Source organism: Pipistrellus kuhlii, unplaced genomic scaffold, assembly GCF_014108245.1.
Source record: "Pipistrellus kuhlii isolate mPipKuh1 unplaced genomic scaffold, mPipKuh1.p scaffold_m20_p_22, whole genome shotgun sequence".
NCBI lineage: Eukaryota > Metazoa > Chordata > Mammalia > Chiroptera > Vespertilionidae > Pipistrellus > Pipistrellus kuhlii.
In genome coordinates this window covers 10,039,384-10,053,388 of record NW_023425521.1, presented here as the reverse complement: position 1 = coordinate 10,053,388, position 14,005 = coordinate 10,039,384, and the positions used below count along the sequence as shown (strand labels likewise).

The window sequence follows — 14,005 nt, the reverse complement described above, 5'->3', positions numbered from 1 at the left end:
TGTACAAAAGGAATAGATGTGTTCTCTCATTATAAACTTAACTAAAATGACCACTGATTAATCCAAACTCCTTGATCTTTGCACCCACAGTAGATTTTTCCTACTTCTCTCAGCTTTTAAAAAAAATATCTTTTATTGATTTTTTACAGAGAGGAAGAGAGAGGGATAGAGACCGGTTTTGGCTTCTCTCAGCTTTTAGCTGCATACACCCTAAAATGACCCCTGTGCTCTAACAGGCCAATTTTCTTTTTCTTTTATTTAATGTATATCTCTGTGATTTAAGAAAAATTATTTATTTATGTATTGAGAGAGAGAGAGAGAGAGAGAGAGAGAGAGAGAGAGAGGGAGGGAGGGAGGGAGGATGGGAGAGAGAGAAACATCAATGTGCAAATGAAACTTCGACTGGCTGCCTCATGTACCTGACTGGGATTGAACTTGCAGAGGATAATGCCTAACCAACTGAACATGGGACAGGGCTACCTCTGTGATTTTTATCCACAAGATTCCTTTGTATTAAAATGCTTTCCAGCCGAAACCAGTTTGGCTCAGTGAATAGAGTGTCAGCCTGCAGACTGGAAGGTCCCAGGTTCAATTCCGGTCATGGGCATGTACCTTGGTTGTGGGCACATCCCTATTAGGGAGTGTGCAAGAGGCAGCTGATCGATGATTCTCTCCCATCGATGTTTCTAACTCTCTATCCCTCTCTCTTCCTCTCTGTAAAAAATCAATAAAATATATTTAAAAAAATAAAATGCTTTCCAGAGTTTTCTTACATTTTGCAATTCTCTCTCATGTTTAAAATATTTCAGAACTTGCTCTCATTTAACCCCACACAATCCAGTTTACTTCTTTAGGCCCCACCTTTCAGAACATGGATTCAACATGCCCAGTAACAATACCTCACTTATCTGGAGACCAATTTGCTGGACAATATCAACTATCCTGAACACACTTGTCCTGAAAACAGCACAAGCCCTCTAACTTTTAGGACGGAAAACAAAACACAAGTGACTTTATTCACAGGTAGTAGCAACTTATTATCAGTTCAGTAGGCACAGTTGCAAGGGCCCATAAAACTTTGAGAGACCCACAAAAGTATTCTTTCTTTTAAAATCAGAAGAAAAAGACTTTCAGGTTGAAGAAAATGTTTTAAATACCAACAGTTAAAAAGTAAAATAATTTATTTTTATTTTTATTATTATTATTGTTATTATTTTTACTGAAGGAAGGCATCTACAGAAAGCATAACATGGCCCTGCTTACCGGAAAGGGCCCCCCAGCTTTTACCATAGCTTACTGACTCTTACTTTACAAACAACTTGTGAGGCCGAGTGGTTGCCTATCTAATTCACAGATGACCAGAAGCAGCAAATTAGAAGAGGGGGAACTGTAGAGGCAGGAACTAATACAACTCAATTGGATTCTGCAAGTAACAACTGTAGCAAAACCATTAAAAACAAAATTCGAAAACAAAACACAGCAAAAACAGAGCACATTGGGCCTTCTTAATGACTACTGTGGCAATCTTATGCATTCTTATAGTTCTTGCTGTTACTCATAGTATTACTGACCCATGTGACTATGGTATGCAATGATGATCCTCATTCATTAACATAGTGTTTATAATACTTTGCTTTAGACACCAAGATATTTGTAGCAATTTTTTCCTTTAAAAAAAGGCTAAAGTGGTAGTGAATATACAATACACTATATTGACGATTTAGTATAGAATAGTAAACCTAAAATGTATAACTTTATTAACCAATATCACCCCAATAAATTCAATAAAAAATAAAATAAAATAAGGCTAAAGTATAACACTTGATATTTAAAGAGGTTAAGATTCAGTTACTGGAAAAAAGGAAGCCTTTGATTTCTTATGAATTTCTATTTCTATACTCAGTGAAACTGAGTATGCCATATGAAGTCTAAGGTAAGTAACTGTACATGACACATATCCTTAAGTTCCCAAGAACCAGTCAGTATCATAAGTAACAAGTCTGCTGATTCTGGCACAGCACATCCTTCGCCATCCCTCCCCACTGCTGCAGAGCAGAGATTCTCCTTAGCATGGCATAGTGGCCCTGAGAAATATCTAGGCCAACATCAAGAACTAGTATTTGTGAAATGTTTGTAGATTTTCTCAGGTAAAATGGACCATGCTTGCCTTTATATTTATATTTTATAAGAGTCCCAAACACTGAATGGATTGTGCTAAATTACTTGATGTCTTTCTGACACTTGAATTTAACGGGGCATCCTATATTCATATCTACTAAGTCTGGCAACCCTACACTGGGCAGATTCAGCCCACACCAGAGGGGACAGCTTGGTGAGCAGGATGTGGGCTGCATGTTTACCCCATCCTGCCACTTGACCTGGTGCACAAACTCACAACTGAACATGTGGTCCTGTATTATGAGCTCTTTGAGGGCAGGTAAATGTCTTTATTATCTTCGTATTTCTGTAGTGTGGAACAAATGCATATCCTAGTAAAAGCATATATTCCATAAAATAGTATTTCAGACTTGCCTATCAAAAGAAATATTTTGGGATGGAAAATAAATTTCCAATCTTCCTTCCATGAAACTTAATATAACTGTTACCATCTATCTTAGTCAGTCACACAGCATTCAACTGTCATGAGTTCAGACTAGAAGCACAGCACTGAGCTGAATGCCATGCGTCTCCAAGGACAACTGTGAGAGCCATTAAGCACTTTCATACTTGACTCTCAGGACCACAGGGTGTCTTACAGGCCAGACCTTAAATTAAATCAGCCTTAAAAAAAGAAATAAGGTTAAAAGATATTATATATAAACAAGTATAGAGACAAAGATAGAGTTACTTAACTCTGTTAGTCACATAGAAAATTAGTTGGAATGAAAGAATTTTGACAGTTATGCTAAGTTAAAAATGAAAATAATAATGTATATTGTTTTTTATTTTTTCTAGTTATAAAATAATAAATTCTTATTGTAGAAAATTTATAAAATACAGGAAATAAAGTAGAAAAAAATCACCTACAATTCTACCATCTAAGTCATAGCAGTTATCTTTAAGATGGAGAAATATTACAACTGCCTTTTATTTTCATTCTTGAAAAAATGTCTTTTGTATATGTTTTAAAATAAACATCATCTTATAAAATGATAGATGTGTTAAACTATTGAGAAGATGAATTCAAATCTTTTTTACTAATAGGGTATGTGGTCAGCAAGTTTGGAGGCCATTAATATAAAGGCAATCACAATAGACAATTATGGAATACTTGCTTTTCTTTTTATAACTGAAATCTCTTTTTTTCTTTATAACTGAAATCACACTATAAGAACAACTGAGGATTAAGTGCAAGGTGATTTGATAGTTATGCGAGCATTTGCTGACACAGGCTGAGTTTACGTAGATAATAGGTCACTAGGTGGATGGCCAGAGCTTTTCATCTGACCACTGTCACTTGGTATTTCTCCCTATCCTCCCTTCCCATCACTGCCCCTCTTCTTCCAGAAACTTGCCCCTTTTTCTGCTTGCTCCTGGGCTGGCTAAGGAGCCATCTGTAGGAGCAAGATGGCTGGCAGCTAGAGGAAAAAAGAGCTTCTATGCTCTTTCTTGCTGACATTTTTAGGACTGGCTTCTTTAGCAGTAGCCCATGGAGATGAGCTCCTTCGATGGGGTTGGCTACTTTGTTGGTTTTACTAGTAGATACTTTTTGTGTGTGTGAGGAAAGACAGAGTTTTCTTTGAAGTGAATAAACTAATAACAGAGTTGTGTGTTGCCATTTACAAAGAACTATAATAAACATTTATTTTATTTAATTCTCCCAACTTAAATATTACTATTGTTTCTACTTTACAAATGACAAAAGTGAGGCTCAGAAATTAAGAAACTGGATTCGAATTCAAGTCTTTGCATTCTAATTCCTGTGCCATTTATACTGGCAATGCCAGTTCTATGTGTAGTTAAGAACCACCATCTTCAGAATATCCATCAACAAATATAATCTACATAGCCCAAATAGGTTGAAAGAGAGAGGAAGGGAGAAAGGAAGGGAGAAAAGAGAGGGAGAGAAGAAGGGAGAGAGGGAGGGAGGGAGGGAGAGAGGGAAGGAGGGAGGGAGGGAGGGAGGGAGGGAGATAGATTCATTTCCCAATGTGAGGGGGACATAGATGAAGTGGTTCTAGACCAAGTAGTGACTTAAAGAGATCAAGGCCTGATTCCATCTTTATTCAGTAACTATCAGGAATATTGATGGATTGTTCTGGACCTTCATAAGGTTCCTGTTATTGGTTCTTCTTAGCCAATAGCTATCATGCCATGTAGGAAAAACCCCTAGGGAATCTCCAAAGATCTGTGTACTTGAGGACAGAAAGGTAGGAAAGAAGCTGTTAAATGCTCTTCTGTTCCACTTTGGGTTAGAAGAAAGGGGGAAGTTATAAGTTATAGGTGGTTGCAGGGATAAAGCAAGTAGGTGGGCCAGTCCCTGGAGGTAAGGACAGTGCAATGGTCAGCGTTCTTAGAAATCTCACAATGAGGGCCAGCCCTCTTCTTACCCTAATGAGCTCTGAAATTTGTCTGCTTCATTTTTTCTTTTATAACTGGGATCCATAATCCCCAGGTCAGAATATTTGTCTCCTGAATTTCAGCAATGAGGGATGGAGAAGCAGCAATAATAGAGGAAGAAATAGAATCTTAGATGTCAACCACTGGGCCCCAGCAATGAGAATATTCAAATCAAGCAAGGCAAACATCCATTCCCTTTTCAAAGATAAGACAAAACCAGTTGTTTATAAGTAGCATTTTCTATGGACAATGGCATACTCCTACTTTTCAGCAACTTTATTCCTTATGTCTGTGTTATAGCATTTCACTCTATAACATCTCACTCCACAATGGGGTAGGTGGGGCAGGAGAATTATCTCCATGTTATAGATGAAGAAATGGACACAAAGGTCAAGGTTATATAGCCAGAAGATTACTGAGCTAAGACTCAAACTCAGGTTTTCTGACTCCAACTCCAATATAAAGAGTAAGGTCTTCAGAGCTAGTACTCATAACTAGATTCATGGCCCCATGGAATACTATTATCAAAACTTTTCTAACACTAATGTCATGTCATAGTAATAAATGTACGGCAATCGGTTAAAGACATTCTGAGAGCATATTCTGTCTCAGAATCATTAACATTTCTCTGCACTTGATCTTAGCCAAAAGGCCGAGAAGCGATGTAACATTTCTCTGATGATTAAAATTTAGGTATTTAATTCTGAATTACCTAAAATTGACATATCCTATATAATAAAGAGGGAACATGCTAATTGACCCTCACGCTGTCGCAAAGATGGCAGCACCCACAGCTGATGAGGAGGTAATATGCTGACTGCTCACCCTCAACCAATAAGGAGGGAATTTGCTAATTGATTGCCCCACCCTCAAAGATGGCGGCACCTGCAGCCACAAGATAGTGGTGCCCAGTCCCCTCAACCCTGCCAGGGCAGCAGGAAGGCCTGGCCGCTCTGTGCGCCTGCCTCCAGAGTCCCAGGGCTTGCCTGAGGCTCAGGTGACCAGGGCCGGCAGAGGCTTGCGGTGCCGGCAGTGGCAGCAGCAGAGGTGTGATGGGGCATTGCTTTCCCCTGATCGCTGGGTCGCCTCCTGCTCCTGAGGGCTCCGGACTGTAAGAGAGGTTAGGCCGGGCTAAGAGACCCCACTCCAGTGCATGAATTTTCATGCACCGGGCCTCTAGTATGTCTTATATTGTAATTTTCTTGTATTCATGAATAACTATTATAGATATGCTCTACCAACAAAACTATTTTTAAAATGTGGTTTTTGTTTGGCAAGTATCTGTAGCCATGTTTTATAAAGACATTCACCAAATTTCTTTTACTGTTTTTTAATGTATTTGAATTTATTCTACATATATAGTCATGTGTCACTTAATGATGGGGATATGTTCTGAGAAAAGTATCATTAGGCAATTTTGTCACTGCTTGAACATCGCAGAATATACTCACACAAACCTTGGTGGTAAAGCCTACAATTATAATTATATGTGTTATATAGTAGCATGGTAAGTATGTTTCTACCAGCATCACTACAAATATATAAGTAATGTGCTGTGCTACTGTGTGATGGCTAAAATGTAACTAGGCAATAGGAATTTTTCAGCTCTATTATAGTCTTACTAGAAGCCCAGTACACGAAATTCGTGCATGAGGGATGTGTCCCTCAGCCCAGCCTTCACCCTCTCCAATTTGGGACCCCTTGAGGGATTTCTGACTGTCTTTTCACAATCCAGGACTGCTGGCTCCCAACTGCTTGCCTGCTTGCCTTTCTGATCACCCCCAACCACTTCTGCCTGCCAGCCTGATCACTCCCTAACCATTCCCCTGCCAGTCTGATTGATGCCTAACTGCTTCCATGCCTGCCTTATTGCCCCTAACTGTCCTCTCCTACAGGCCTGGTCACCCTTAACTGCCCTCCCCTTCAGATCTGGCCCCCTCAACTGCCCTCCCCTGAAGGCCTGGTCCTCCCAACTGCTCTCCCCTGCAGGCCTGATCCCTCCCAAATGTCCTCCCCTGCTGGCCTGAATGCCCACAACTGCCCTCCCTTGCAGGCCTGGACCCTCCCAACTGCCTTCCCCTGCTGGCCATTTTGTGTCCACATGGGGGCAGCCATCTTGTGTGTTGGAGTAATGGTCAATTTGCATAGTACTCTTTTATTAGATAGGATGGGATCACTGTGGTTTATGTGATCCATTATAGACCAAAAAGTTGTTATGCAGTACATGACTATATATTATATATAAGTTCAATTTATAGAGAACTTTGTAAGACAATCTACTACTAAGCAAAGTAATTTATTAAGAATTACTAGTATATAAAATATAGCAGCCATGTCATGCCATTTACTTAGTAAATGGAAAAATCAGGCCACTAAATTGTCAAGCATCCTCCATGTTTTTTTTCTTCTTTTTCCCCCCCAATAAAGAAGTTCAATGTAAAAGTCACCACTACATCAGTGATTGCAATTAATGTGTCTGGCAAAATAACTAAACCTCTTTCCTAAAGTGGTTATATATCTTCTTGAGTCATATTGTAGTCATTAGCCAGAGTTAATTTTGAACAGATAGATGGGGAGATACTCATGTTTAGGCCTGCACAATTTGGAGTCTCTTCCATTTTGCTAAAGCAACCCTAAGCTTGAAGAGTTGCTTAATATTACCAAGACTTCCTAATAACATCTCTGAAGTAAGAGGGTACGAAGATGTCATAAGGGTTACATAAAAAGCAATCCTGTCTACAGACCAGTCATGTTAAATGAAAGCCATGAAGAAACAAGTACGTTTGCCCGAGTTCCCACTAGGGTTTACTAGCAGTTTCTTTTGGTTCACACATTATGCCCGTCCTAGCTCTAAACTTTACTTCTTTCTTATTAAGTAATATTCCTAGGTGCCAGAGCAGCAAGGAAATTATTTTTTTAAAGAACAACTTTAGCTAAAATTCTGTTAGGTCTGAGTTCTTCAATAATAGTGCTACGAATTTAGAGTGGTCTTTTTTTGTAAAAGTTTACATTTTCCTAAGAGTTATCCAACTGGTATGCCTATGAGTTACAGATGGACTAAGACAGTGGTCAGCAAACTCATTAGTCAACAGAGCAGCAAACCGCAGCTCACGAGCTGCATGTGGCTCGCGAGCCGCAGTTTGCCTACCACTGGACTACGCTATCAATTCTCATCTGCAGTTGGGAAGGCTGGAGTAGCTGCATCTCTGGCCAGTGAGTGGCCTCATACCTTTACCCAGGCACAATATCAAAGGTTATCATTTTCTGTATGCTGTGATCTGAAAAAGGTAGGAAAGCACTGAACAGAACAAGGAATGGTTCTCTATAAATCACAAGGCTATTCTGGTATATATGGTGGTCTTCCAATTTGATTTCTGCAAGTGTCAAGTAAACCTAGTGTTAAAGCAGTCAAGTCAATGGGCTTATCTACTCTCAGACTTGTTGAGGAAACTGGGAAATCATATCACTTTACAGCCTGAGGAGTTCCTTTTCAGGCACTTTGTTCTGTCTCTCTCCCACCCACACTCAAAAAAGAAGGCACCAGAAGCAATCTGTGAGGAAAACAATAATGTCACTGGGGCTGCAGGTTGCGGGAGGGTTTACCTGGCCTTCCCGCTTCAGGCCTGCAGCTTCCTTGACATTAAGACTAAAGCTTTCATTCTCCTGATTGTGAAATGCACATTCCCCTCAACTTCCATAAATCTGTGAAACTTGAAAAGAGCCCCAATGTCATGGAGTAAAAGAGCTGGCTTTAGGACTCTGCATGGAGGAGGGGTGTCTTCAAGCCTCTCACTGTTAAGCCGGACATTTCCTAACACTGGACAAATTGTACGTCCAGCTCAGGGAGGGTGAACTGCAGTGGTCTTTTACCCTCCAAGCCAATTGTTAGCTTTTCACAGGAATCAGCAGGGAAGCACATGTGAAACCTCTGTGGTGACGGTGAGCACCCCCATGCCTTGTGTGACTCTGCATGTCGATGAAGCAGGCTGGGAGCTTTCTTAGCTGCTGCTGCTGAGTTCTCAGAGCAGCCCTTTTCTCTGGCGTGGCTCCCTGCTGGGACAGCCCTTTTCAATCTTTCTATCCCCCCTCGATCTCTTCTCCTGCAGAACACAGGGAAACTTGATTGAAATAAAGACCTAGGGAACATGTTTTATTTTCTCCTGTTCAATCCATTTTAGAAAAGCTTTTAATTGGTTTTAAAAAGATGCTAAACAAAATGTGATGATGTTTTTCAGTCTTCATGAACTATGGATACCACTTTTTATACTTTCAAAGGGCTAATAAATCAATCATGAAATTAACTCTCCAGCTAAATTTAAAGCACATCCACTGAATACCAGATCATTAAAAATCTATGCATTTACTTAGAAAAATTTTAAAAGAAAATTATCCTGGTAACTGAAATCTGACTTGAATTTTTAGTCCTACACTGAAAATCCAAGACCAAAGCAATCACAAAGGGAAAAAAGGAAGGCTTGTGAATCAGTTTTAATAAGCCAATTTACAAGGAGGCAAGAGAATGGGGGAGGGGGAGAAGTAGAAAAGAGAATATCTTGAAACATAACAACATAGTGCCCCTGAAGGGATTCTTTTATTTGAGCATGTGCAAACATGCACACAATCTTTCTGTGTGAAAGCAGGAATTATAACAAGTGCAAAGTTAGGGATTCTGTGGCTGATATGATTATACTATTGTATACATATACAGTTGTTTTTTTTAAAAGAAAAATGCTCGCAACCTTTCCGTTTTCTTGACAGTATTAAAATAATAGCTTTCTACCAGTCTATGCATTTCTACAAAATTCAAATTTATATACTTTAATATTTAATTAAAAAACATAAAAAAGCTAAATGTTTCTACTCTAGAATGACAAATACTCTTGAAATTGGATCAGCTTGAAAATTTTCTATTTTCCTGAGAGAATACAAACTAATTTTAAAAAGCAAGGTGGTACAGAGAAAGCATATTTTCATTTTGTTAAATATGTGCCAATAAGAAATATTTCAAACATTAATTTCTTTTGCCACTGATTCACTTATACAGGAGGGTCATCTAGCAGTCCAAGTCAGAGCCACCAAATTCTGATTAATGACAGGTTGGTATTCTCTTAAATGAGATTCCCTGCATTTCCAATCACTAATGCGACCAGATCTATCTTTTATTTCTATGTATTCCTATGCCCTTTTCATTCCTAAGAGAAATACATTCCATATCCCTTTTTAATGATCCAGTCCCTGTTTCTAGGATTTCTCCAAGATGGCCCGGGTGCGCTGGGTGCTCACTCCTTACTTCTAGCTCTTTATGTAATCCTCCTTTCATCACTTAAGTGGTTTCTGAAACCACTTTCTTTTTTTGGTGACATTTTATTGAGATATATTTTACATAAAACACAATTTACTGATTTAAAGTGTACAATTCAATGGTTTTTAGTATACCCAGAGATATGTGAAATCATCACCACAATCAATTTTAGAACATTTTCATCGCATAAAAAGGAAGCCAATACCAATTAGCAGTCACTTCGCATTCTCCCTATCCACCCCTCCCAGGCCTAGAAAAAAACCACTCACAAATCTCCTTTCTTCCCCTATGGATTTGCCAATTCTGGACATTTCATATAAGTAGAATAATACAATATGTGGTCTTTTGTGACTGGCTTCTTAGACTTAGCATAATGTTTTCAAGGCTCAGCCCTGTTGTGACATGTATCAGGACTCATTTCTCTGTATTGATGAATAGCAGTCCATTGTATGTACCACATTTTATTGTTCGGTGAACATTTGGGTTGTTTCCACTTTTTGGCTGTTATGAATAACGCTGCTATGAACATTTTGTACAAGCTTTGGGTAGGCATATATTTTCATTTCTTTGGGGTATACACTTAGAAGTAGAATTGCTGGGTCATATGGTAACTATGTTTAACCTCCTGAGGAACTGCTAGACAGTTTCTAAAGGCCACATGATTTTATATTCCCACCAGCAGTGTACAAGGTTTCAAATTCTTCTATATGCACTTGTTATTAACTGACTTATTTGCATTTTCCTGATGGCTAATGATGCTGAATATCTTTGCATGTACTTATTGGACATTTGAACCTTACTTATTTTTTATTTTTATTTTTTAAATATATTTTATTGATTTCTTACAGAGAGGGAGGGAGAGGGATAGAGAGACATCGACCAGCTGCCTCCAGCACCCCCCAACTGGGTACATGCAACCAAGGTACATGCCCTTGACCGGAATCGAACCTGGGACCTTTCAGTCCACAGGCAGATGCTCTATCCACTGAGCCAAACCGGTTTCGGCATGAACCTTACTTATTTTTTAATCTTTTCACTTAAATCATGCCTTGCTAAATATAAACTACCGCACAACAGTAAAATAATCCCACCAAAATGAGGGAACACTAAAAAAAAATTTTTTTTAAGAGTATAAGATAATGTTTCTTTCATCACAAATCTTACAATTATTTTTACAAAATAGAAGCAGTTATTCCTGAGTGTTTAAAATGTTGCAGGCGCCCAACCAGAGTGGCTCAGTTGGTTGAACATCATCCTGTGCATGGAAAAGATGCTAGTTCGATTCCTAATTAGGGCACATACTTGGGTTGTGGGTTTGATCCCCGGTTGCAGTATGTATGGAAGGTAACCAGTCAATGGTTCTATTTCTCCTCTCTCTCTCTCTCTCTCTCTCTCTCTCGCTCTCGCTCTCGCTCTCGCTCTCGCTCTCGCTCTCTCCTCTTTTCTCCCCCCTCCCCTCTCCCTTTCTCTCTCTCCCCCTTCCTCCCTCTAAGCATGTCTTTGGGTGAGGATTAAAAAAAAAGTTGCAGGTCATTTGTTAGTATGTCTTGTTTATTTTTATTAGTATCCATTTTGGATTAGCTAATTCTCAATTAGGTTTATAGTATTTAACAATGCAAAGAATGGGCGGTTTGAAAAATACCATTGAAAAATTCTTCTTCTCTCTCCCAAATGATTTTTACCATACATTCATTTTAGATAAAAAATTAAATATTATAAGAAATAAATTTAAATGCCTGGGAAAATTCTCCCAATCTCATTATTTTTAAAATGCTGATTTCATAAAAAGGATTTTTTGGTATATGATGTATTTATATACTGAGGTTATTTCTTTTCATTCTAGCAACTTTGAATATATTTATATATTTACTGAAGAAATCAGAGAAGGAAAAATATTCTTACTTCTATAACTTCAGTCTAAGTCTAAGTAAAACTCTAATTACTGAGAATAATAGTTTATGGAAAGAGATTAAAAAAATCCTTTCACAATGCAAATATGTAATAAAATTTCAAAATTGTTGTAGGTTATGTTTATTTTTACTATTCTAGAAATTAAAAAAAAAAACAATAAAAAAATCAAGACAAGTCCTTTCCTCTAGTAGTAACACACCCATACAACACACACATATACACATACACATACAATTTAAATTAGATTTACCAGCTTAATATTAAATATTTCCCACATAGTCTATGTCTCTAATTTCAAATATGAGATCCCATACAGACATTAAGATATTTTTCAAGTTAGTACTCAGTCCCTTTGTATCTGCCTTTGATTGGTATTTCTTCGAGGTTGCAGCACACAGAATCAATCAAGAGAATTCGTGTCATAGCCAAACATGCTCTGACAGCTTCTATTACATAATTAACATATTTAACCAGCCCTCATAGGTTAGTTTTAAATGGGATAAACTATCAAAATCACTAGTCTCCAATAGCCACATCAGTAAAAATGTAACCACACGAACCAAAATCCTGGCTATAAACTCACTCTTTAAATATGCCACATGCCACAAGAAAAACAACTCAAATTCATCTATAAAAAAGGAAAAAAAAAAGAAAACTGCCCTTAGAAAATACATTTCCCCAAATAAAAATTCTCAGGAAAATCTATGAAATGATAAAGGAAACAGATAAGAACGTGTATTTAATCCCTTCCACATTAATATCATAATCTCTCATAGGAAATGAAAGGGAATAAAGATGTGTTATATGATGGGGAACTTAAAAAACAAAGCAGAATGCTAACAGAAACGAAGATTTTGAAACCTTCAGAAAAGGAATGAAAAACTTCTCTGATTGTTAAGAAAATCATTTACCTTAAGACAGAAGGCCAAACCAGATGACCATTCAAAATCTCTCAAAAGAATTTTATGCATTTATTATAACCTGCTTATTTAGAAAGAGTGTACCATTATATTCAATTTACTGGAAAAACTCTGTGAAGATGTTCCTTATATTATTTTTACCTGAGGAGGAGCCTTTTTCAGTAATACAAGAAGAGCCTGTAATACCAGATTAGAAAATCGAGGGCCAATAGGGACATAATCTGAAAGAGAAATATTACTATGCTTAGGGATTTGATGCACATATGCACGTATTCCAAACATTCATATTTTTCTACATCAAGAGCAAACACAGTTTTAGAAGCAGTCATGCAACTAATGATATTAAGAAACAAATATTGGAATAATTTGAATGCATAAAATATTATATAACAACTCTTTCCTGTAAATTTTTTAAAAAGCTTCTAAATATACATTTTGAGTTCATACAGACATTTTCAGAGACAGGTTTATTTAAGGGAGAAAAACCCTGCAAATGTATTTACTAAGCATTTCCAAGAAATTACTGCAAACTATGGCAATATATTGTAGTTAAGTACACAGGCAACAAAACACCATACTAGAAAATGGGTAGAGAGGCAATGGAACGGAATAATAATGTATGAAAGGTACTTCAATATAACTAAAAAGATGTTAGAGCCATTAAGATTGGTCCTCAGATGGTGAAGAACAAAGAACTTGCTAAAATAAATTTTTAACTGTTAAATTTCTACTACTCCTTCAAGATTTTGCACCAATGCCAGCTCCTTAGCTTTCTCTATCTATTGTACATGCACCCATGCCCTGTGCTTTTGAGCTACCTTCAGGCATCAGCCCTCTGAAGTCAAAAGTGTTCCTTCCCTTCTCTGATTATCCAGAACAATGGCACAATCTACTTTGCATTAATTTTTGCCAATATATGTTATAACGACAGACAGCATCTTATTTTTCTGAGACCTAATTATGGCACAGTAAGGGCTCAGCAAATGTTTGGTGAATAAATGAACAAACAAGTACAGATAATAACTTCATACAAGTGAAAATATACTCAGAGGGCACACATTCCTGACATAGTAGTGTTGCTATGACCACACATTTCAATTGTGTTTAGATAAAGGAATTTACACAGAGCTATGAGTATGTGCCTAAAAGCTTTTAAAGAAATAATCCTATAAACTGGGCTAAAATGTATTAAAAGTAGCAGACCAAAAACCCAGGTCATTAGATAAAACTATCATTTTAAAAAGACCTCACATTTATACCTGCTTTGCTTTTTAACAAATATTGCCATAGGAAACAGAAAAATAAATAACAG

At 37.6% G+C, this 14,005-nt stretch overlaps 1 protein-coding gene and 1 long non-coding RNA gene across 3 annotated transcripts in view; both read right to left on the bottom strand.

Moving 5' to 3' along the window:
* NSF (N-ethylmaleimide sensitive factor, vesicle fusing ATPase) overlaps positions 1 to 14,005 on the bottom strand; it is a 111,183-nt gene that overhangs the window by 14,433 nt on the left and 82,745 nt on the right. For both annotated transcript variants that reach the window (XM_036451718.2, XM_036451717.2), the window contains exon 17: positions 12,835 to 12,914. In XM_036451718.2, coding sequence (XP_036307611.1) covers positions 12,835 to 12,914 — 80 coding nt within the window. The remainder of the gene's footprint in view (positions 1 to 12,834; positions 12,915 to 14,005) is intronic.
* LOC123652922 lies at positions 9,130 to 11,263 on the bottom strand. Its single transcript, XR_006742496.1, has 2 exons — positions 10,875 to 11,263; positions 9,130 to 10,657 (listed from the first exon to the last, which is right to left on the bottom strand). It is a non-coding gene; the product is annotated as an uncharacterized LOC123652922 (long non-coding RNA).